Source organism: Chaetomium globosum, genomic scaffold (assembly GCF_000143365.1).
Source record: "Chaetomium globosum CBS 148.51 scaffold_5 genomic scaffold, whole genome shotgun sequence".
NCBI classification, from domain to species: Eukaryota; Fungi; Ascomycota; class Sordariomycetes; order Sordariales; family Chaetomiaceae; genus Chaetomium; species Chaetomium globosum.
Window position 1 is genome coordinate 1,748,090 of NT_165980.1, and position 23,419 is coordinate 1,771,508.

The 23,419-nt window shown below is 56.9% G+C and overlaps 7 protein-coding genes and 1 non-coding gene across 8 annotated transcripts; 4 read left to right on the forward strand and 4 right to left on the reverse strand.

The window, feature by feature from the left end:
• Positions 1–1,105: 1,105 nt before the first annotated feature.
• On the reverse strand, positions 1,106–2,840 carry CHGG_07385 (uncharacterized protein; the record flags this gene model as incomplete). The annotated part of the gene is made up of 5 exons (XM_001225040.1): positions 1,106–1,336; positions 1,401–2,250; positions 2,318–2,434; positions 2,494–2,617; positions 2,819–2,840. The coding sequence occupies 5 exons, from the start codon at positions 2,838–2,840 to the stop codon at positions 1,106–1,108; spliced, it is 1,344 nt and encodes a 447-aa protein (XP_001225041.1).
• Positions 2,841–3,233: 393 nt separating this feature from the next.
• On the reverse strand, positions 3,234–5,290 carry CHGG_07386 (uncharacterized protein; the record flags this gene model as incomplete). The annotated part of the gene is made up of 3 exons (XM_001225041.1): positions 3,234–4,082; positions 4,136–4,388; positions 4,440–5,290. The coding sequence occupies 3 exons, from the start codon at positions 5,288–5,290 to the stop codon at positions 3,234–3,236; spliced, it is 1,953 nt and encodes a 650-aa protein (XP_001225042.1).
• A 1,296-nt stretch (positions 5,291–6,586) lies between these two features.
• On the forward strand, positions 6,587–9,751 carry CHGG_07387 (uncharacterized protein; the record flags this gene model as incomplete). Its single annotated transcript, XM_001225042.1, has 4 exons — positions 6,587–6,595; positions 6,707–6,820; positions 6,873–7,807; positions 7,876–9,751. 4 exons carry the CDS (start codon positions 6,587–6,589, stop codon positions 9,749–9,751), a joined length of 2,934 nt encoding a protein of 977 aa, XP_001225043.1.
• Positions 9,752–11,075: 1,324 nt separating this feature from the next.
• On the forward strand, positions 11,076–12,412 carry CHGG_07388 (uncharacterized protein; the record flags this gene model as incomplete). The annotated part of the gene is made up of 4 exons (XM_001225043.1): positions 11,076–11,174; positions 11,314–11,434; positions 11,499–12,031; positions 12,083–12,412. The coding sequence occupies 4 exons, from the start codon at positions 11,076–11,078 to the stop codon at positions 12,410–12,412; spliced, it is 1,083 nt and encodes a 360-aa protein (XP_001225044.1).
• A 354-nt stretch (positions 12,413–12,766) lies between these two features.
• Positions 12,767–14,381, reverse strand: CHGG_07389 (uncharacterized protein; the record flags this gene model as incomplete). The annotated part of the gene is made up of 3 exons (XM_001225044.1): positions 12,767–13,237; positions 13,295–13,829; positions 13,897–14,381. The coding sequence occupies 3 exons, from the start codon at positions 14,379–14,381 to the stop codon at positions 12,767–12,769; spliced, it is 1,491 nt and encodes a 496-aa protein (XP_001225045.1).
• A 2,828-nt stretch (positions 14,382–17,209) lies between these two features.
• On the forward strand, positions 17,210–17,972 carry CHGG_07390 (uncharacterized protein; the record flags this gene model as incomplete). The annotated part of the gene is made up of 2 exons (XM_001225045.1): positions 17,210–17,416; positions 17,487–17,972. The coding sequence occupies 2 exons, from the start codon at positions 17,210–17,212 to the stop codon at positions 17,970–17,972; spliced, it is 693 nt and encodes a 230-aa protein (XP_001225046.1).
• A 677-nt stretch (positions 17,973–18,649) lies between these two features.
• On the reverse strand, positions 18,650–22,303 carry CHGG_07391 (uncharacterized protein; the record flags this gene model as incomplete). Its single annotated transcript, XM_001225046.1, has 6 exons — positions 18,650–19,303; positions 19,391–19,519; positions 19,706–19,830; positions 21,082–21,314; positions 21,483–21,778; positions 22,133–22,303. 6 exons carry the CDS (start codon positions 22,301–22,303, stop codon positions 18,650–18,652), a joined length of 1,608 nt encoding a protein of 535 aa, XP_001225047.1.
• A 354-nt stretch (positions 22,304–22,657) lies between these two features.
• CHGG_11274 lies at positions 22,658–22,752 on the forward strand. The gene has a single exon. It is a non-coding gene; the product is annotated as a tRNA-Ile (tRNA).
• Positions 22,753–23,419: the final 667 nt, after the last annotated feature.

Genomic DNA, 23,419 nt, shown 5'->3' on the forward strand with positions numbered 1-23,419 from the left:
TTCCTTGAACTATAACGGGCTGTGCCCGAGGTGGGCCTCGCTAACCCTCGGCCAGCTCACGTACAAGCACGGTCCACCGAACCCCTGGATGAAGCTATTCCCAGTTGCCCCACAGCACACCGAACATTCTAGCAATGCGCTCGGGCCACCGCACTCGCGATCATAAAGCAGCCCCACGAGCTGCCAGAGTCTCTCATCTTCCCTTTTCTTCTTTAATCTTAGTGTACTCGTAGAGTCGTCACCAGTTAGTTGCAATATACTCCTGGGACCGTTACATGAACCACCTATGGAGGCAGTGAGTGAATCAACTACTGTAGTTATCTTTTCTATCACTTCCTACGATAACAGCTTCTCTCTCCCATAAGCCAAACCGAAACGGTGAAACTTCATGTCTTCTATTAACTATTGCTCATCACCCGGAAATGCCGACGGGTGGTCTTTGCCTGTGCAAACCGTTCATTCAACCGCCTTTTCCGATGCCGACCAAACCTATGAATAGAATAGAGTAAACGCCAAACATGGGCTAAATGTGCAGTTGAAACACCAGGCGGCTAGGTTGTTAGAGGTTGAAACAGGATGAGAAAACAACTGTCAGGACGGCAACCGCCACCCATGGGTGTTTTGTCTCCATTTTTAGAAAAGAAGCCCCGGGGCAGAAAGAGACTATCAGATCGTCCGGCCGAAGTTAGGTTGCTTTTTGTCGTGGAAAGGAAAAGAAACATACTTGATGCAAAACAGCATCAATTCATTCCGAGACATTCCTGACGACGGCTCCTGCTTGTGATCCTGCCGCTTTGCCCGTGACGTGTGTGGCGGTACAGGGTGCAATTGCGTCGTAGCTTTTGCGACAACATGGAAAGCAAGTCTTCGAATCCTTTCGGTGACAGTTCCAGCTTGATCTCCGAGGTACCACAAGGCGTCACGAATCCTCCGCCCGAGACTCCCGATGTGTGTCTACGACCGAGGACAAAGCACGTAATACCGCCACAGCCCTGCCAGTGACACCCTCCGCCTGCATGCAAGGATCTTCATATATCACACGTGAGAATCAGATCTGTCTATCTACATGCTACTAATCATAGCACTTCGTGGCCCCGAACATCGTTCAAGTCCCCTTGGAGAAGGATACGACCGCCCACTTCCCGTTCCACGCCCACTTGCGCGCGCCCGACTCACCGCCCCCGTCCTCCATCGCCTTGAGCTTCTCGTCCTCGCCCGGCTTCAGCCCCACCACGACATCGGCCTTGCAGGTCCGCAGCGCCAGCACGTTGAGCCCCGAGCCCGGCCCGAGCGGGCCAATGGCATCGGCGAACGGCGTCGTCGGGTCCCAGGCAACCTGCACAGATCAGTCAGTCAGCTACCCAACCGGTATTCATCAAAACAAAAGAAGAGTTGCTCACATCGCCAACCAGCTTCCGATAGTTCAAATCGCCCTTAAACACAACCAACTCGCCCTCGCGCAAGTCCTCCACCAACCCCTCCGCCTCACCCGGCAGGCGCCAAAAGCTCCCCGGCCCCGTCCACACGCGGTTCGGCCTCAGCACGAGCTGGCCCTCGGCATGAAAGCGGCTCCACTCGGCAAACAAGAACCCCAACTCCTCCACCTCCGCCTCGCTCAGCCGAGGCGGCTCGACGCCCTGCAGGGTATCCTCCTCGGTGGGGGTCTCGTAGAAGGCGCGGGGGTCGGCCAGCGCGGTCAGCAGCGAGGCAAAGTCGGCGGGCAGCACGTCCGACACAAACCAGGGGATCGACTTGGGGTGCAGCACCACGGTGGTGGCCAGCCCGGCCGACAGCAGATAGCCGGCGAGGACCAGGTCGACGTACAGCTCGAAGCCGGCGTTGTCGAGGACGATATCCACGCGGCGCTGGGCGCCCGCCGGCTTATCCTTCTTGGCCGCACGCAGGTGGGCAAAGACCTGCGGCAGGTCGTTGACGAGGATGTTCTTCTCGGCGGCGCGGCGGGCCTCGGAGCCCTGCAGCTTCTGGATGTCCTCGTAGGTCAGGCTGGTGAGCAGCGAGAGGTCGGTGGCGTTGCCCCAGAGACAGACCTCGCACATCTCGGCGAAGAGCAGGGCGTCGGCTTCCGGGTCGTGCGGGGCCTGGGACCGCAGTTGTGTGACCAGGTCCTTGTAGCGCGCGGCGAGCTCGAGGACGGCCGGGCGGGAGGATCGGAAGGTCTTGATCTTTTGGCGGGCGAAGACGTCGTAGGATTTCCAGTGCGTGGAGAGGGCGAAGGAGGTGGATATGCGGCTGAGTGGGAAGGAGGAGAGGTGGTTAGTTAAGGGGTTGGGTGGGATGGTAAGGGTGGTGATGGTACCGGAAGAGATAGCACTCGGTGAAGAGCCAGGGGGCGTTGTGCCAGGTGATTTTACCGAGCTGCTCGAGCTCCTTGTTGTATCCGGCCACGTCGGGGTGGCCATCATCGCGGATGGGCCTGTAGTGCCGTATCTTTAGCCGCTGTTCTTCGCCTCGAAAAATTGCAGGCGTACCCACGTCAAGGCCCGGTCGTGTTGCACCTCGTACTTGAGCGCGGCGAGTTCGGCGACGATCTTCTTGCCCTCTTCTTGCTTCTCGCCGGCATCGCAGGAACCCACGGTGCGGTAGGCATCGTCAATCGCTTGGGTCTAGAGGTGTAGAATTATTAGTGGATGCCCTCGAGGTTCGGATAGAAGTTGGCAAGCGGTAACCGACGATGATGATGGGCCATCGCTGACGGGCCGTCTGCCAGGCGAACGATGTTGGGTCGGCCGTCGAGTAAGGCGCTGCAAGGATGGGAGTCAGTCTTGCGTCGAATGGGTAAAGAGAGAGTGCCCCGTACCGAGCTTGGGGTCGAGATCCATCTTGGCGGTTGGTTGGCAAGTGGTCGTGTTGTTGCTTGGGGGGATGGAATGGGAGTGTTTATTGGCGGGGTAGCTTTGGAGGGGTCAATTCGGGGGCGCGATAGCGATGTCGGGCTCGGCGGACAGGGGAGTTGGAGTTTCCTTGCCTTCTCTGAGCACCATTCGTCTGTTGCGAGTAATGTTCACAGGATAATTTATGTTTGACAGGAGAAGTTGAGTTATATTTATGTCGTCATCATCATCATTATTTACATTCTTTGAGTTGTGTCTAGTCGTTAATCATCACGGCGGATATCAACACCCCTGATAACCCCCGGCCCCCTAAAAACACAAAAACAACACCTGAACCAAAACGCCATGGTATCTCTCCCAAACTAACAGAAATAAACAACTTCAATACCCCATCCCCGTAACGGCCCCCACAGCCAGAACCTCAATCCGCCCCGCATACAGCTTCATCATATGCGCGACAGGATCCCCCCAAACAACACCGCGCAGCTGCTCATCCGTAACAATCTGCGCGACGACACCCTCGTGCAGGCGCTCTTCGACCGTCGTCTTGCCCCTCCGTAGCCGCGCCTTGGGATCACCCGACCGCAGCACCACCACGCGGCCCGCACAGCTCAGCGTGCTCGGCGGGACGTTCCACGCCGGGCCGGAGGCTTTGGACGACGACGACGACCGTGAGGTTGTTGTGAGTGCTGATGATACGGTGGTGGAGGATGATTTGCTGGAAGCTTTCTCGCTGCTGCGCCGCGACTTCTTGCTGTTGCTTCGCGAAGATATAGATTTTCGCGAGTCTGTGGTGGCCCGCGGTGTTGGCGCGGCGAAGAGCTCGAGAAGGCTCTTGACGTACGCCTTGTCGGCGCGCGTTACGGGGTCGCCTTCGTTGACGAAGCTGAGGAAGACGCTTTTCCTGAGGTGGGGCCGTCGAAGGTAATCGCTGGGTTTTGTTAGAGGGACTAGGCTGATGGGTGGTGTGCCGAAGGTGATGCAATGGATGCGCTTAAAGCAGCCGGCGACGATATTGAGGTCCGTTTCGGCCTCCTTGGAGGTCGCGAGCATATGGCTGTAAAGGAGAGCAGCAACTGCACCGCCAGCGCTGTGGCCTGTGATAAGGAGAGAGTAAGACGCTCGCCACGGGTCCTCCTCGAGAAGTTGACGGAGGCGGCGGGCGACTGGGGTCACCATCTTGCGGGCGACAGAGAGAAAACCAGAGTGGCAAAGGTTACCCGGGTCGTCCTGGGTTGCTGAGTTAGCATCAGAATGTCTCTGGGGACAATGTAATAACATACCAGGAAGCCCGCCGGCGATGTTGGCGTCATATCCAGGTTCACCGCCCAGTCCATAAAGGTAGCCGTACCGCGAATGGCAAAGACGATGGTGTTCATGGAGTCCATGGGTATTGATTTGATCACCATGGCCTTGGTACCCGTTCTCCAGTCGGCGTCAACGTGGGCATCTCGCTCGGCGCGCGCAGTTGGCGGCTCATACACCCTTTCCGAGTATTGGGCCGCTAGACAAAGCAGGGGGTATGTTGGGATGTATCTGAGATCTTATTAGTAAAGACGCTGGACGACTGGGCATTGGAACCCATACAGTTTGAGCGGCGGTAGGTTCATCGGTAGCCTCGAATTCGAGTAGTGGTCCACCTTCGCGAAGAAGCTCCCCGAGACAACCGCAGCGGCAGCAGTTGTTTGGCCCTTTGGATGCGCTTTCCCATGGCTCTTCCTACTGGACTTGGAAGCCACTTTCTCAACGGCTGGTAACTCGGGTGATGGTGGGTGACCGGAGGTTTGCGCAGATTGCCACGCAAATATGTCGTGCTCTTTCCCATTGTAGCCGCCACAGTCGATTTTGGTCAAGACGTTGTCGAACCGGTGAGATATCTCATCCACCATGGCGTTGCTCTGGCTGACTAGCTCTCCCCCGCAGCTCTGCCATGACGGCGGTAGCATTCCATCTAGCAGTTGCTGGGTACCCTGATGGACGCGATTCGAAACCTTCTCTACCACGTTGTTGCTTTGGCTAACTAGCTGGTTTCCACAGTTGTGCCACGCCGCGAGGCTATCGTCTAGTAGCTGCTCGGTGCCCTGATATACCTCCTTGGCCAAGTCCGCTGCGGATCCCAGATTCAGTTTGCCAAAGGATGCGCTGGGTGCGTATGACGGTGGCGGGGCTTCCCTGGGAGGTGGTGCACCGAGATAATAGTGGTTTTGGTTCACCACAATGGGCGGATATGAGCCATGGTGGTGATACTGAGGTGGGGATTGCGCTTCACCATTCCACCCAGGAGGTGGAGGAAGTAGACCTGCTGGCTGGAAAGGGGTTGGCGGGACTTGGATTGGCGATGGCGGCGACGGTCGACTCTGCAAAGACGACCTTCGACCCTTGGATTGCGAAGGCGGTGAGTCTTTCTTCACCTTCTTGGATCTGAGGAAGAACCCCATGTTGGCGAAGGGTTCAGCATCGATGAGTCACCCTAGATGTTGCTTCACTTGCAGAAATAATGGGACTGAGTGAGGGTACCCGACGCGGCAGAAGTAGAGAAACAGGATGAGAGGCAGAAGTCACTCGAGCTCTGGTCGGTGATGTCCGAGGAAGAGATCGAAAAGGCCAAGAGACAGCGGCCCGATCAGTCTAAGAGGTCTGGTGACACCACGCAGTTGAACCCGAGGCAAACGGCGGTCCTCCAGGTCCCTCCAGGTCGGGGCGGGAGTGCCTTGCTGCTTCTGCAGCCAAGAATGACTCGACATCCCAGTCCCGGCAGACTGTGTGCTCCCATTCGCTGTTGTGACATTGCTTCGCCTCGAATCGCGATCCGCGGTGGCGGGTTGGCAGACCCGACCGACCCATCTCCGGCCAACTACCGGGCTCGGAATTATGGTCTGCATGCGAAAACCCCAGGAAAGGTTCCATTGTTCTCTCGTAGCCGCCAAGCTAGTGTCGCGCGGGTGGGGGGTACTTCGGATTTGATGGCGACACTTCACTCAGCATGTGGCCCAACGCCAGTTAGCGTGTTCCTGGTGCAGAGATGCAGATGCCCGTCTGCGGCCTGTGGGCCGTGGGCCAGTAAACATGCGGGCCAGCCGTTAAAGAATGGTACTTGTCAAAAACACTGGCTGTCGTTTGACCCCTGGACTGCGAGAAAGCCTTGACTTTTTGATAAAGCTGCGGGGGATGCGTTGGCTTCTCCATCCCCCAGATTACGTAGGTTGTAATGGGATGCACTAGGAAGCCGCCCATACCGCCGGCAGGTTACAATGGGGTTGCGGGAAAGTGCATGATCAGGTTATTCGGTGGTGCCCAACATGATGTTTCCGAAAATGGTCTGATTAGAAAGAAAGGGATGATGTTCGTGGGTGGAAGAACAGTATTGGTGTTCCTGGCTGGGGAGTCGGGGAGTGCCCGTTGGGGATGGAATGAGATCCGGGGATTATCGTGGGGGAAGAGAAAAGCTGCAGGTGGGCCCAACCTGCCCGCTTGCGAAATGGCTGGCACCATTGGCTGTGATGCAGTGGAATTGTCTGTGCTCTCAACCCCAGCAGCTGCTGCCGGCCGAGGAAGCGACAGAGGGGCCTGGACCTGCAGCTGCAGTGCAGCCCGATGCTTCAACGGCCAAACAATTTCGCGGCACTTGGAACACGACAGTTCATGCATCACCGAGCAGGAGAGCTCCGGACTAGCCCGCCGAGGTAACCGTCTACACCATTTGGATTCTTTCCCGAGATGAGTACAGGGACGCCATGGACTTTGTAAGTGATTGTCCTGTCAAATTTAGGATCAGATGGATGATGGGTGAATGGATGTTGCGAGGTGCTCCAAACAGTGAACGGATCCGCTAATTTAACACCCCCAACTTCCAGTGGTCGCGCCTCCTAGCACACACGCCGCTGTCGTCGGCTGGTTCCCGCAAGGACTTTGCGAAGGACCCTGCCCGTCGCCTACATCGGTTCGAGAAGGAGTACAGCCAGTTGCTGGTGAGCATGGTCCGGGTTATGGAAAACGGCAACCCGAAGCTGACGTCTCCAGCACGCATGGCGCAACTCGTCCAACCTTGCTCACGATGACGAAGCCGCCGAACATATCGAGATCCGCCTTCAGGAACTGACGAACCTTCTCAACGACGAGTCCCGCCGACCGCTACCCCATCCCTGCATCTCCTTCGCCGCCGCTAAGCAGGTCTACATCCCCGTGGCCAAGATCGCAACGAGTTCCTTCAACGAGTGGATCATCAAGGAAGCCGTACTCTTCTTTGCGAGCCTGATCGAGAGCGAGGAGGAGGCCTTTGTCGAGAATGAAACCTTCGCCGCGAGTTTGACGAACCTGCTGGTCCGGATAACTGGCGCTAACAGCATCCGTCTCGGAGCCGATACCGAAGCCCGCGTCGTCGAGTTGGCTTTCAACATCACGACCAAGATCCGTCTCGACCCAGAGATCCTGACCGCCTGGTTCAGGTCTCAACAACATGGCCCGTCAGACACAAAACAACTGGACCACCGTGAGAAGTTCGCAGGGAAGACACAGAAGCAGGACTTCCCCCTGTTCTACCTGCTCATGGACTACATCCACCATGAGGGCAAGATCGGCGACTTTGCGAGGACTGGCCTGCTTTACATCATCGAAGCTGCTTCAAGCTCGGTTCCTCTAGAACAGTGGATTGTGGAAAGTGATTTATCGACTCTGATGGCAACAGGCCTGGGTGCTCTGTATAGCCAACTGAGCCGCAAGCTTGTGATCGATCACCTTCCCAACGAACTCCCCCCTATCCTCGCCTTCTCCGACTACCAACATCCCAAGTCCAACTACGAGGTTGTCAGCTCTTGTTCTTTCCAGTTCCAGTCCCATCTGGATACATTTCTGTCCCACCTCCTTTTTTGGCAGGATGTCCTGAACCACTGCAGGTCCGTCGAGGTCAAGTCGACTCTCCTGGAGCATTTCCAGGTCATCTTCTTGCAACAGCTCTTGTAGGTCTCCTTGACTGGCCCTGCCAATCTACTGCTCACCGTTCCCTAGATACCCCTCCCTCCTCGAGTCTTCCGACGTCGACGGGCGGTTCCTCCGTCGCTGTTTTGACGTACCTCCGCCGTATCCTCGAATCGCTGGATCACCCTGACATGGTCAACCTCATCCTCCACTATCTGCTCGGCCTGCCTGACCTTGTGAGTTCCGTCAGCTCTAATACCGTAGATGTCGTGAGCGCCGCCCGCAAGCGCAAGTCGATGGACCTGGCCACCATGATGGCCTCCAAGGGAGAGACCGCTGCAGACCCGTTGCTGTTCAATCTTGTCGATCTTATCCTGGCTTGTCTTCGGTCGCGGAACAACCAGACAGTTTACGTCACTCTTCAACTGGTATCGGTGATTCTTAAGAGGCATCACCGGTACGCAGTGATCACTTTGCTCTACACCGAAGGTGTTCTGGGCGAGTCTCATCACCGGACATCAGGTGCTCACCAGCAGGAGGTCGAGTACTTAATGTCCTTAGCAGGAAGCATCGGAGGAGAGGATAACTTTGACGAGATCTACGATAATATCCTGAAGGACACCCTGTTACGCTTGGAAAACCACCCCTGTTCCATCAAGTTAGTTACGCCGAAAACATCAACGCACAACCACAAGCTCCCGGCGGTCCCTGATTCTCTCCCGGGTGCGCCGAGGGATGTCCGGTCACACACCCTTCATCCGAGTGACCCCCTGCTCAACATCGTCTTGGATCGGCTGGACACCTTTTTTCTCAACTCGGTCGACACCAATCTTGCCTTGACGGAAGCCATCTTCGACCTCGCCGTGTGCGGCTTTATGCACCTCGAAGGTTGGTTCATGCGGAATCCGCTCAACTACGTTTACGAAGAGGAGGACGACAGCCCGCCGTTACCCGAGCCCCCGCTGGACCCCGAATCCCAAGAGTACATCGAGTACAAGCAGATGCAGTCGATGCAGGAAGCTCGCCGTCGCCCGAGGTGGATTCAGTCGGCCCTACCTCGCCTGCTGAAGATATTGCAGACCCTTTGTGACCAGGTCGCCGGCTACCGGGAAACCGTCCCGCGCTTTGACGATCTGCTGCAGCAACGCCGGGAGGCTTTCCAAATAGCAGATTCTGCTAGCCAGGCCCTTCCCCTTCATCCTCCCCGGGCCAGAACCCCGGTCTCTTCGACGGCCGGCACGGCCACCCCCAGTACAGAACGGACAGTTATTTACAACGACGAAGGGCGCGAGACGTCCCGTGAGCGGCCCTCTGGTCTCGAGGGGTTTGCCCAGCGCCTCCTCTCCGAGCTAAGCACGCCTACCCGTTCCGGCAGTCCGCAGAGCCGAAAGGAAGGAAAACGGGCGGTCTCGGACCGCTCTACGCCCATTTCCTTCCCCTCCACTGACACTCCTTTGCACCTGCCGCCGCCGCAAATCGGCCGATCATTCTCGCCCCGAAGCCCTTCTCCTTCGAATGGTGCTTGGGATAACGACAAACCTGACGCCTTCGCAAGTCAAGCGAAAGCATTCCAGGCCGTCGACCAAAGCATCCTTGCCCGGCGCGTCGGCGTCCCCGACGTCAAGTCCTCGGAGAAGTCAATAGAGCCGATTGGTCTGAGCTTTGACAGACAGCGCACAGCCGGCGGCGTATCCTCGGCAGACGAGAAATACGCTGCTGACGAGGAGGAGGCCAAGGCGGAGGAGGGCGGCGGTGAGGACGCGCTTCTCGCGCCGTCAGAAGACGGAGAGCAGACGGACGACGACGATCGTGATGGGGCTGCTGGCGGGGCCGGGGAGGGCGAGCCGGTGACGCCGACTATCGACCGGTCGGTGTCGGTGTCACATGTGCTGACGAATGTTGTTGTGTTGCAGGCATTCTTGTTTGAGCTGGCTAGTGTGGTGCAGGTGCGCGCTGGTTTGTTTGACGAGGTGCGGTTTGCTTAGGGGGCGGACGAGGCGGGAAGTGATACTTCAGATGTTGGGGTATGCGGGGATACGCCAATTGGAAATGTGGTATCGTCGCTTGTTGAGGATGGGGGAGATAGGGACTGGTTAGGCCCCGCGTTTGACGCGAGGGATGTTCTAAGGGGGTTGCTTGGGCTCTACTCGTGAGCACTGAGTCGGGACAGAGAGAGGTAGGCTTGGGATTTTGGGATGCATTGCTTGGTGTTAGTGGACTGCTCGTATTGTTGACGCGGAGTTAGTGTTATATGACATGGTGCTTGCATACTATTGAGTTGAACTTCCCCCGCTTCCCTTTCGGTCTGTGTTTTGCGAGGGGTTCACACATTTCCATTTCCATTATCCCATACACAGCCATCTAGGCGTTGACTTCACGCGGCAAGACACCCGCGAACATCATCAAACATCCTACGGGGCCAAGCAACTTCGCGTCGCTAGTTATCGGCCCGAGTATTTGGGGCTCGTTTTTAACCTTTAGCCTCGTACCTCAAAGCTTCGAGAATATTTTGCGCGCCTTCTAGACAAAGCTGTGGTTGGATTTTGACGCACACCCTTGCCCCTGAGCTTCGGAACTGGAACCGAACCCGGTTTCACCAACCGCCATCACCATTCACCCAACACCACGAGGTCGCATCCGATCTATTAAATACCCGCATAATGTCGCAGGGCTCGGCAGGTGCATCTGAAGGCCAACTAACGAATGTCAAACTTTAAGCCAACAGCGCATGATGATGCATTGACCAAAGCCATATTTACAGCCAGGGAGCGTGGTGGTTGTGTGGTCCAGGGGCAACAATCCCATACTGAAACGCGCAAGATCGACGACAGCAGATCGGCTCGCCTCAACATTGACCTGTCGAACGAGCTGAAATAGCATGGGAGTACAATAAGCCTGTGTGGGCGCGACTTCACGGAGAAACAGATGTGAGTATCTCATAGACAGCCTGGCCTCCTCACGATTATGTGGTATTTTGGTGATCCGGGGAAACGATAGATATAAGCTCTGTTCCCCTTTTAGGAAGGAATACAAGGAGTATTAGTTCAACGATTGGCCATCCCACATCCAACCATCCAACCATCCAACCATCCAACCATCCAACCATCCAACCATCCAACCATCCAACCATCCAACCATCCAACCATCCAACCATCCAACCATCCAACCATCCAACCATCCAACCATCCAACCATCCAACCATCCAACCATCCAACCATCCAACCATCCAACCATCCAACCATCCAACCATCCAACAGCATCACGACTTCTGGGAGCATCACCAAGAACGAAACCACAGGAAATCTCACAATGGCGAGACTCGCAACAGCCTTGCTGTTGGCATCCAGCCTAGCATCCAGCACAACAGCACAGAACCAGACTCAAGGCCAGGGCCTGCATTCACTGATGGTGGCCGCGGGTAAACTCTACTTCGGCACAGCCATGGAGACAAACAACTTCAACGACGCAGCCTACCACGCCATTGCCAGCAACAAGAACGAGTTCGGCATGTTCACCCCTGAAAACTCACAGAAATGGGAGGTGACAGAACCCACACAAAACAAATTCTCCTTCACCCAAGCGGACAGCATCGCCGCGAAGGTCCAGTCCAACGGCCAACGCTTCCGCTGCCACACCCTGTACCTGGCATTCCCAACTCCCCCCTTTCGGTAAGCCACCCCTCAAACCCCCCCCCCTCCCAAACCCTCACCACCCTAACCACCACCAACCCAGTCTCTAACGGCACCTGGACCCCCGCGACCCTCACCGCCGTCCTCACCGCCCACATCACCACCGTCATGCAGCACTACGCCGGCCAATGCTACGCCTGGGACGTGGTCAACGAAGCGCTCTCCGAAGACGGCACGCTACGCCCCTCCATCTTCCTCACCACCCTCGGCGCCTCCTACATCCCACTCTCCTTCACCATCGCCTCCCGCGCCGACCCCACCGCCAAGCTCTACTACAACGACTTCAACCTGGAAACCACCCCCGCCAAAGCCGCCGGCGCCCTCGCCCTCCTCCGCACCATCCAAGCCGCGCGCGCCCCCATTCACGGCATCGGTTTCCAAGCCCATCTCACCGTCGGCCAAACCCCGCCCCGCGCCAACCTCGCCGCCCTGCTGCGCCGGTTCGCGGCGCTGGGCGTCGAGGTCGCGTACACGGAGCTGGATATCGCGCATGCCGAGGGGACGCTACCGGCGGGGGAGGCGGCGCGGGAGAGGCAGGCGGGGGATTATGTTGCGGTGGTGGGGTCGTGTCTGGATGTAGAGGCGTGTGTGGGGGTCACGGTGTGGCCAGTTTAGTGATCGGTATAGTTGGGTGCCCGGGGACGTTTCCGGGGAAGGGGGAGGCGTGTTTGTTGGACGGCGGGGATGGAGAAGAAAGTCGCGTATGCCAGGGTGGTGGAGTTGTTGAGGGGGGCGGCGGCGGTGGTGGGGAATGGGTCGAGGGGTGTGGATGGGGGGGCGGGTGTTGGTATGGGTGGGAGTGGGAGGGGGATGGGGCCGAATCGGACGGGGGGTGTGGGTGAGGCGGGACGGCCGGCGTTTATGGCGCCGCCGCCGGGGTTTAATGGTGCGGTTAGGGTTTGGGGTGGGTTGGTTGGGCTGGTGGTCCCGGCTGTGGCGGCGCTGGTTCTTTTGTAAGTGGTCTCTCTCTTGGGCTGGGGCTGGCGTCGTGGAAAGGGGGTGTTGCTCTGGCGTTATGGCATGGTGCGGAATGGGTACCGAGCAAATGAACAGGGTTTAGTCTAAGTCGGAGTGATGATTTGAGCGCAGGTAAAACAGCATACCTCGTGACAATGTACGGGATGATGAGGTTGGCTCACCCAGGGGTAGGTTGGAAGGTCTTTTGATGTATACAGGTTTGACGACCAATTCCCTCATTTACAGCTTTATATCCTATGCCATGCAACCTTCTAGTCCCTTCATCTTCTATAATGCCCCCTTTCTAAATGTTTCCATGCAACAGCTCGCACCGCTTTTTGAACCAACCCTCCCTTACACGGCAGGCATGACACCCTGCGGGAAGTGGAACACGTCCTCGGGATCAACGTCCTTCTTGATGGCCTGCAACTTGGGCAGGTTGTCACCCCAGTAGTTGAGCTGCGCGTCCTTCTGGTCGAGCCTCGAGTTCGGGTAGTTGATGTACATGCCCCAGTCACTCCGCTCCATCCCCTGGGTGATGTTGCCGGCAAAGTTCTCCATGACGGTGTGGCCCTCGGCCGGGTACTCGCCCTTGTCGACACGGTCGTACAGGAGGTACATTAGGAGGTAGTCGCGGTGGGCATACGCGGTCGAGTCCGCCGCGGGCGCCGACACAGCCGAGTTCTCACCGCCGTGCAGGTCGATCTGCACGTACCAGTCCCTCGTGTTGTTCTTGGCCTGGTTGAACCAGTACCCAACAAAATTCTGCAGCTGCTCGTCGTTGAGCTCCTTGGTGTACAGGCTGGTCGAGTAAAAGGTTTCGTGCTGGGCAAGTCTGTCAGTAAAGCCTCCGTCAGGGGTATCCATCAACCCGAAACTCACCTCCTCATAACCATGCCCCTGATCAATATTCGAACCCCCACCAAAATGCTTAATCTGCTCCATCCAGTCCCCCGTCGTCGCCAACGCCAGCGTAGCATTCGTCTTGGCCACCAACGGCGCCAGCGCAGCCTTCAGGCCCTCCTTATCCCCATAAAACAGCCCCTCCAAATTAACAAACCGCCTCGCAATAAACAAGCGCATATTCAGCTCCGCCGGCATGGTCTTCGCAAACTCCTGCACGGCGGTAACCCCCACCAGCGCCCTCGCCTCGGTCGGCCACTGCACGGGCGCCACGAAGTAGGTCAGCTGGCCGGGGGCCTCGAACGTCTTGAGCCGGAACTCGGTCACGATCCCCATGGACGCCCCCGCCCCGCGCAGCGCCCAGAACAGCTCGCCGTGCTGCGTCTCCGAGCACTCCACCACCGTGCCGTTGGCCAGCACCACCGTGGCGCCGATCACGTAGTCGAGGGCTAGGCCGTGCGTGTGCGAGCTCATCCCGTACCCGCCGTGGAGGAGGTGGCCGCCGACGCCGACGCTGGGGTAGTGTTAGTCAATGGTTTCTTTTACGGGGGGTTGGTTTGGTAGTTGGTTGGGTTCCTTACCCCGGGCATGTCCCGTGGCTGATGGCCCGCTTCCCCTGGGTGTAGAGTTCCATGGCGAGATGGCCCAGGCGGGTACCGCCCTCGGCCGTGGCGATGCCCGTGACGTTGTCCAGAACAACCTTGTTCATGCGGCTCATCTCGATGACCAGATGACCGTCCTCACCGCCCAGACCAAAGGAAGCGTAGCTGTGCCCGCCGCACTTGGCCGTCGGCTTGATGCCGAACTTGTTGGCGCACACGACGGCATCCTGCACGTGCTGGGCCGTCGAGGCGGCAACGACGGCCGCCGGCGTGTAGTTGAGCCGGAGGTTGAAGCTCGCGACGTCGATCTTGTATTCGGGCGTCCCGGACTCGCCGATGGGCACGCCGGCCTTGGTGAGGCAGTCGGTGAGGGTGCCTGTCTCGTTGGAGAAGCGGGCGAAGGAGGCGGCGTGGGAGGTCGCCGCCAGGCCCAGAAGGGCCAGGAGGGGTGCGAGGGTCTGCATGGGATGGGATGGGGTCGGACGTGTGACGAGACGCGTGCGGGAAGCGGGCTGCTATTATTGGGGATGTCCGTGTCTCAGGCCGCTATCTAGGGTATGACCGTGGGGAAGAGGTCTGGGGAAATGCAAGCCGAGATATAATTTATAGTTTCACGGCTGCGGGATGGGCCGACGAGTCGGTGTTTCGGGCACTTCCTCGCCCTCGTCGTTCAGGAGGCGGTAGTGACAGACGATGGCAATGGTGCCATTTCTGGATCCAAGTCGTACGGTGTTCTCGCCTCCCTTATTATACCATCATCTCGCAGTCTCCTCGCTCCGTCGCCCAGAGTTTGTCGTCCCAGCGGACCCATAGAATCGGATCACCTACCCTTTTGCCGGCTCTGCTTTAATTTACAACCAGCATGTGCTCGGAGCAACAATGCCCTGGGACGGCTGATCCCGGGAATCCTCTTCCTGTCGCGCCTCGCTGGAGGCTGAAAAGCATTGGGGGTACGGGCGGCAAAGGCCAGATTAATCCGGACCTGCAGCATGGTTTAGTCGCGCTTAAAAAGAGGATCTTCAGAAGCGCAGGTAGCCGAGCTCGTTAGGGGGTTCGGGCTGACCACCGTTGAGGCGTTGCAGCAGGAGGGCGATCTTGTAGACGGCTCGTCGGGAAGGCATCCGAAGACAAGAGACGATCCGCGCTCTCAGGTGGGTACCGACACTCTACATACTGCCGGGCTCGTTGGTTGAAGCCGTCAATGTCATTCGCTTGAATCTTGAACTTGATGTCTCCTATGAAGCTCTTGGCGATCTTGACATGGCGCTTGCCTGACCGGGGAAACAGGCTATCCAATGCAACAGAATGTTCGACAACTGTTCCTTGCTGGCGGGCAGTGGTGTGTGTGTGTGTGTGTGAAATATTGGGACGACTCGATCAGAAAGTCAATGAGCGGCGCCTTTCCCTTGGGCGCGGGATGATATGAAGGCCCCTGAACACATATATTGCGCGGCTTGATATTATCCGGCAGTTAGCCTCCGAACAGCATGGATTGCACTGAGATCTCAGGGGCAGGCCTGTCATATTTGGGGGCGATTGTGGGGTCAAAGGAACGGATTCCGGGTGCAGCAACCAGGAGAATGTGATGTGATTGCCGATCATGGTGCCTGAAACGGCCCAGCTGCATCGCAGGAACTGGTGACGGGACTGACAACATGTTGGTGAAGAAGAGAGAGAAAAAGTAAAATGGTCCATCAATCATGGAGCTAGTTCTCAGCAGATAAGCTTAAAACCCACTGCCCATGGACGACTGTGTGGGGGTCCAGTGCAAAAGGAGGCTTGAATCAGGCTGCCGGGTCAAAATATGGCGGCTGAATTTAATTAGCCAGGGGCCAAAGGAAGAAGGTCCGATATTTAGAAAACGACAGTGGTTTTCCGGCTCTTCCTTCCGGATCATTGCTAGGCTGCGAGCTGCATTCCTGAGCCGAACAGAAAGTCAGCAGTTTTGATCCGTGGTCTAACAGGAGGTAAAGTAGGACAGGGATGTTGTTGTTCACATGCTCCCATGGCACACCTCCGATTCATCCTGCGCTGGGTAACAACCGTGTTGCCATGCAGTACCGTGCACTTCTCTGAATATATAAACTGGGCTCGCGTCTCCCGTCATTGACAGCCGCTCAATCTCGAAGTCCAGTTACCTATCTTCCACCAACAGCAATAAACCTCGGCGCAGAGGGGAAAGCGGTACCTAATCCTTATTCATTAGTCGTGGAATGAACAGACTGGTGTGATGTAGCAGACGAATGGAGTTGGGCCTCGTCGCTATAGCTAGAAAGTCGATAACGAGGGGCATCTTGTCGCAAAAAGGAGGAATGTTGAAAGCTGTGAGTGATGGGCGATACTGGTCGATGGCTACTGCAAGCAGAAACAGAACCCGGGAAAGCTGTCGGAACGGATGATTGATATATCATGTTCTCCAATAATCACCAAGGTGCTGGTTTTGGGGTCGATGAGGTCGATGGGGGCCCGGGGGGCGGTGCGAAGGGCAAAAAGAGGGTGAAAGCACCGAGGCTTGCCGAGGTTCGGTCATAGGGAGTGTCTCGCAACAATAACTGTTTTAGTTTGCAGTGTTTCCGTGGACGTGTGATATGATCCGAGGTCATGAGAGAAGAGGTATGCAATGGACGTTGTTGTGTACCTCCTGTCTAATAACTTAGATGTCTCTCAACCCAATGTTAAGTTATTCCCGCCAATCGCAAGCTACACTCGTTATGGCAAAGCCGGCCCCAAGTCAAGTTCCTGAGTCGTGTTTCACCAAGCGGTGGAGCCCGGCATTTGACACCGGAGAGACCGGGGCACATGGGATGTGGGACTCCTCCGGGTGTCCCGACGCAGCGTTGGCGCCGGCACTGCAGATCCTCATCCAATCGGCGGGATTCGATACCAGGATTCCCCATCCGAGGCATTCTTGGACCTGCTACGTTGGGAATCACAGTATCATTGGGAACTTGCCTGGACCCGGAATCAGTATACCTCTCCGCCTCCACCAGTCGCAACACTAGAGATGGTGAGGTTCTTGGCTGGGGATCGACACATGGCTAGTACGATCGTGGTATGGGTTGACCCCCGGCATTGGGACTCACCCCACGATCCGCCGTTTTGACAGTCAGATGAGGGAAACATCGAGGTCGCCAAGGGGTTTGAAGGGTCAAGTTCGGCGCATAAATAGGGGCCCGGAGGCATCGTTGATTGTTCTTCAACTTGGTGTTCGCCAGTCCTCCACTCACTTGCTCTTTTCGACGCAGCCTTGCCCGTCCTTCGTTCCAGTCGACAACGCTCGCCCACCGCAACCATGAAGTTCGTCCAGATCCTCAGTGCCGCTGGCCTCGCCGCTGCTCTCCCGGCCACCACACCCGCCAACGACATGGCCGATGTTATGGCCCGTCAGTGGGGCGGTTCTATCGGCAGCACCAAGAACGATCTGCAGAACGGCAACTCGGCGTCTTGCCCGAGTGTCATCTTCATCTTTGCCCGGGCTTCGACTGAGCGTGGCAACATGGTACATTTTCCCTTTGAGCTCCCTTCTCATCTCTCTTGGATCGTAACTTACACGGGTACACCCCGAACAGGGCTCAAGCACGGGACCTGCGGTGGCCAACGCGCTCGCAAAGACGTACAGGGACATGTGGGTGCAGGGCGTGGGCGGCCCCTACGACGCCACATTGGGCGACAACGCTCTCCCCGCGGGCACGTCCAAGGCAGCCATCGACGAGGCCGTGAAGATGTTCACCATGGCCCACGACAAGTGCCCCGACGCGGCCGTTGTTGCCGGCGGCTACAGCCAGGGCACGGCCGTCATGTCCAACTCGCTCGGCCAGCTGCCGGCCGAGGTGCAGGACCAGGTCAAGGGCGTCGTGCTCTTCGGCTACACCAAGAACGCCCAGAACGGCGGCAAGATCCCCGACTTCCCCGACGACAAGCTCAAGGTCTTTTGCAACACGGGCGACAGGGTCTGCACCGGATCCCTCGTCATCACCGCCGCTCACTTTGCCTACGGCGGGGTGGCCGGGAACGAGGCGCCGGCGTTCCTCAAGGAGAAGATTGGCAGCGTGTAAAGGGGGAAGGAATGACGACTACTTGTTTATAGTTCGATATTCAACCTAGTCCGTTCTATAAGAAGGTAGTAGCCAAGCATCTTTCCATATCTAATGGGCCCTCGGTTATCCTAGTACAATGTAACATGAAGATGGTAACTAGAGCCTTTAATGTAAATTGACGCTTAATTATCCAAGGTAATGTTCACTTGTTCTCGTCGAGAGTTTTAGAACTAATTTACTATACAGTAATGCCACCAAAGCAAACCCTTAACGTTGTCATTACAACCCCACTAACGTACTAGTAGTAAACCAATACCAAGAGTGTAATGGAAAGAAGTGGATAAAAAAAGGGAAAGGAAAATGGAATGATAATGAGAAAGGGGGTAGTTATGTGGTATGGTAATTACCCCTTTTCGAGATGCCCTGTGACGGAAAGCGCACCCAGGGTTGGGGTTAGAGGTGCACTTCCACATCCGGACTAGCTCCGTTCTGGGCATGCCTTCTCGCGTTGCCAACGCGCTATCTTGTATCTTTCCTCTCTTTCTTCAGCTTTCGATTAGCAGAATTGAGTCAGATACGCAGTGCCCTTGTGCCTCGCCTAGATGTGCCTGGAGGAACTCCAGGTGCCTGGAGGAAAACGTACGAGGAACGAGTACTTCCGGAAGGTTCCTTTGCCTGGAGGAACGTGCGAGGAACTAGTACTTCCGAAAGGTTCCTTTTCCGACAAAAACCATGATCCAAGCACGGACCACTTCCGCCCCATAAAACCTGCCCTGGATCTTCGCCGTGACGCTGCTGTCCTCTTTCTTCTGGACCTTCAATACCGCGTCGATCTCCTCGCGGCTGGGCAATCCCATGCCGCGGAAAGGCGAGTCTTGGAGGTCCTGTAACATGGTATAGAAATGGCGACCACGCTGGGCAGCATTGTTGTCGTCCTGGCTTGGGTCAACTGCCCTCGCCTCTTCGTCCAAGCGCCTCAGGGCCGAGGTCGCCGCCATATCCTTGATTTCGCTACGTCGGACCGCGGATAGGACATCCAGGAAGGCTTCGTGGTGGGCTTGCGGATTAATACTCTCCACGTCCTCACCGACGCCGTCATCGTCGCCCACTTGGTCGCCAAAGTCCAGTCCGTCCACGGCGTCCTCGGAGTCCTCTTCAAGGCCTTGCAGCTTTCGATCAGCACGGGCATCGTCCGCCGAGACGCGTAGCAGAGCGATGTTCTGGAAGTGTGAGCGGATTCGGGCGCCCAGCTGCCCCTCGAGCGATCGCCAAAGTCCTGGTATATCGTCCGCTGGCTCAGCCTGAAACCTTCCCATGGAACGAAGAGGGCAAGGTGCAGGACTGCGTTTCTGTATGTGACTTGTAAGCAGTTTTCTTTTACGCCAAGATGACCCTGATACCTACCTCTACAAATTTCTCGTCCTGCTCAAACTTACCTTCCAAGGCGTAGGCGTTAATAGATAGGAGACAGACGAAACCCACTCCGTACAGGTGGCGCTGACACTGCCCAGTGATGGCGGCTTGACTCCGTACGCCCCATTATTTTGCGCTGGAGCAGGACCTGGCTGCTAACACTTCCAAGTGTCATCCCCCGCCAGCTCGGTGGTCCCGACCAGACAGCTCCTTGGCCAAGCACTTCAGCACATGTGTCCTTTGCCGGCCCCGTCGAGCTAGATACCTTTCATATCAAGCAAGGAGTCTGGCCGGAGCCGCTGGTCAAGACTTCGGTGTTCGCCAAACTCGGGTCTTACTTGCAGCCAGAGAACGACCGCCCTCCTCGCAAAGGCATACACATATGCCACGTCCTCGTTCTCTTCCCCGTCGACCAGCAACCCTGGAAGTCTCTGGCCGGGTGGATGCGGACCGCCGCAAACCCCTTTCCCAAGGGATCGTGGATCGCGTGCAGTGGTCGACTCCTGGGGGTCCTAGACCGCGACCTGATCCAAGGCCCTCGGAAAGTCGATCCCACTTTTCGAATTCTGGTGATTCTCGCCGACAATTGGGAACTCATTCGGCAGAATTCCCCGTCAACCAACAATACACCCACGCCGAAATCATCGGACCCTGTCGGCAACTTGCCAACGACACCACGATCGGCTGGCCCCGGAGCAGTCGCAAGCAGAAACCCGTTCTCTTCACTAGGCCGTGCTCAAAATCCCACTTCCTCGCCTCAGAATCCATCTTCCTCGCCGGTTGCCCCAGAAACCGCAGAACGCGAAGCGACCGAACCACCATCCAGCCCTGGAGCACAGCTAGACTCGATCACGGCTGATCCCGATCAGATGCCCACAGGTTCATCTTCAGGTATATATCACCGCCTTCCACAGTCACGGCTCACCTAACTATTGATCTACATGGCGACGACTCGAACGATGCTTCGGACACAGAAGAATTATTGGACGCTCAACCCGTTTCGAGCAGCAGGACCCCGACAAAGAAAAGAAAGGAACCAAGCTCTCCGGAACCGGCCAGAAGCAAGAGATCCACAGCGGGAAGAAGGCGCGGCTGTATGACTAGCTTTTGAGGTTGACCAAAGAACTGCTTTTGCTTGCTTTCCCAACATTCGTCAACCGTCCTAAAACTGATCGACCAACCATATTCTGATGCCGCTATGGGTTACCTGCGCCGGCCCGTTCCTCCAGGCTTCCTTTGGCGGAGCCCGCGCGCAGCGGGCACGGTCACTCTTGTTTCGAACTATTGTCCACTTTTTTTCCACTTTAAATCCACTTTAAAACGGTGTCATTGTTAACCTGTAACTGTCGACTTCTCACTGTAGAATTTTGGCTTTTTCTTCCTTTCGATTTCTCTCGATGGCATCTCGACGTCTGGCGTCATCTGCATCTGCTTCGTCGAATCAGCATCTCTCAGTTGGTCTTGGCGGTGGAAGGTGCACGGACCGTTGTTGCTTTGTTCTGGCCAATAAAATCGCCGAAAAAAAGCCGCTTACCCGCACTTTGGCATCAGGGCCCCTGTGACTCGCTGCTTCGCTCGTGCCTTTGCGTGCCTCCGTCGCGCAATCCTCGACAATCACGAACCAAGAAATTAAGTTTCTGTCAAAAAGTGGCGGAAATGAGGTTTTATGGTCGACATCTATTATGGGTTGACTATTACTACTAGAGCGACGTACCCGCATCTTCGTCAGCAGCTTCAGCAGCCTGCGCTAATTCAGGCATGGCGTCCCATTCCTGAAACCACGGCTCGTGCCTGTGGTCTTGCTCGAACCGCCGTCTGGTCTCCTCACCCTGTCGTTCCAGCTTGAGGATGGCGTCCCTCATGTCTTTATCAAGCACGTTCTTCGGCTCGATGAAGTCACTGCGCGCCGGCTTCCGAAACAGATGCAGCCCGTCCCAGCTCTGCGCCCTCGACAGCTGCACGTACAAGCTCATGAAACTGGGCCGAGTCGCTGTGCCGCCGCCGCGTACGCCTTTCAGGTTGACGAGGACGTCTGAGAACTGCTTTCACTGGCTCTTCTGATCCGTCATGGCGAAGGCCGGCGTGCAAAGAGGTCCCGTTCTGTGGGTGACCCACCGAAAACCCGGCTTGCCCCTCCATCCGCCCTCCTTGCCCCGCATTTGGCTCGGGATGGCGACCGTCTTGCTCTTGAATAAGATGATGCCGTTGGGGAGCCCGGGGATGGCGAGGCCCGCGCTATCGTCTGACTGAAGGAGGGAAGCCACCGGCGGTCCAAGATGAAGAGTCACATCGCTGGCGAGGGCGATGGTGCCGGCGGCGGGATCGGGGAAGATGTCGACGGCCTTGAAAGGTGCCCCGTTGACGACCTTCAGCCCAATAAACTGGTTCTGAGTCACCACGACCGGCATCCCCTGCGCGTAGAAGAACAGGCCGGGGGGTTGGCAGCTGCGAGTTGTCTCCGTGGCGGAGCACGTCGCCCCAGCTCTTCGACGCGCAGCCGCTTCGCCGATTCGGTGTCATGCTTGGCTACAAAGATGGAGATGTGTTTGCCGCAGGGCACGGGCCCACTGGACGACGGCTGCCCTGTTCAGGTCCCACCGGTATTGGTTCAGGGGCGTGATGGCTCTCAGACCGTCTACGAAGGACGCCTTGCACTACGGTGTATAAAGGCGTTGACTGAGCCGCTGGAAGTCCAGCTCGGTCTGCTCGCCGTTGCGCAGGCGCCCGAGGAAGCCCCGAAGCCTTGGGCAACCATCCGCGCGGACCTGCTCCTGGAGGATGACAACGGTTGTGAACTGGAGGAACAGCCTGTGCGCTGCGAGATGCTTCACCAAGCTTTCCGGTCTCTGTCCGCCACGGTCCCTGGGCGCCGGCAAGAGGAGGCTGGTCTGCAGGACGGGGTCGAACTGGAAGAAGTCCCCGAAGAACAGGACCATTGGGATCCCACCAAACGGGCGATAACCCTCTCCCGAGCCAATCAGAAGCAAGAGGTCTACAGCGGGAAAAAAGAGGACGCGACTGTACGATTCGACGCTAGTCTGACTGGAGAAACCACCTTTCCTTGCTTTTCCCAGCATTCGTCAATAACCATCATGAAATGGAAAAATAAAAAAAGACAATTACATCGTTGACTCCGCTATGGGGCCTACCTGCAGCCGGGCAAGTTCCTCCAGGCTTCCTTTGGCGTGCCCGCGCGCAGCGGGCACGGTCACTCCTGTTACTCGTCCCTCACATTTCCGTTCCGGGTACTACTAGCCTTCCACGAAAACCCATTAACATCTAATCAAACAGCCCGATTAGCTCAGCTGGTTAGAGCGTCGTACTAATACCGGGAAACCCGTATAAGGTATGCCGAAGGTCAACAGTTCAATCCTGTTATTGGGCATTTGCTTTTGCGCTTTTGCACTTTTGCAGTCTTCTGTTTGGATGCATGTGCACAGCTCGGCAAACAACACAACATGGGCTGTGTCTGAACTCCGAACGACGAGTTTCTTTTACGCTTGACCATTTGCTGGCTGTTGCCTAGATTATTACCACCGATGCGCAACCTCGATTATATTTTCAGCCGCAGACCGTCTAGTAATCTAGTCAACGGGTCCTGACCGCTTCCCACATTCAAGTTTTCAGCAACAACATACCACCACCAACAAAAACCAAACAACGCAAACGACAATGAAACTCGTCAAAATCAACACCCTCCTCGTCAAAGCAGCCAAGCGCCACCACGACACCCCCCAACAAGCCTTCAACACCTCCTTCCACCCCGCCGCATCGGCGCCCGACCTCCCCCGACCCGACGAGGCACCCTACTCCTTCAAGCGCTGGCTCCCCCTAATCCTCCAAACCCGCCAACACCCCATCCCCGTCCCCGCCCCCAAAACCCCCTACCCCTTCCACCACTGGCTCCCCCAGCTCACCCGACAACCACCCACCACCACCACCCCCTTTACCAACCACGCCTCACCCCCCATCACGACCACGACCACGACCACCCCCACCCCAACCCTCACCACAGTACCCCCCTCCAAACAATATCCTCACCCCCCCCCAAA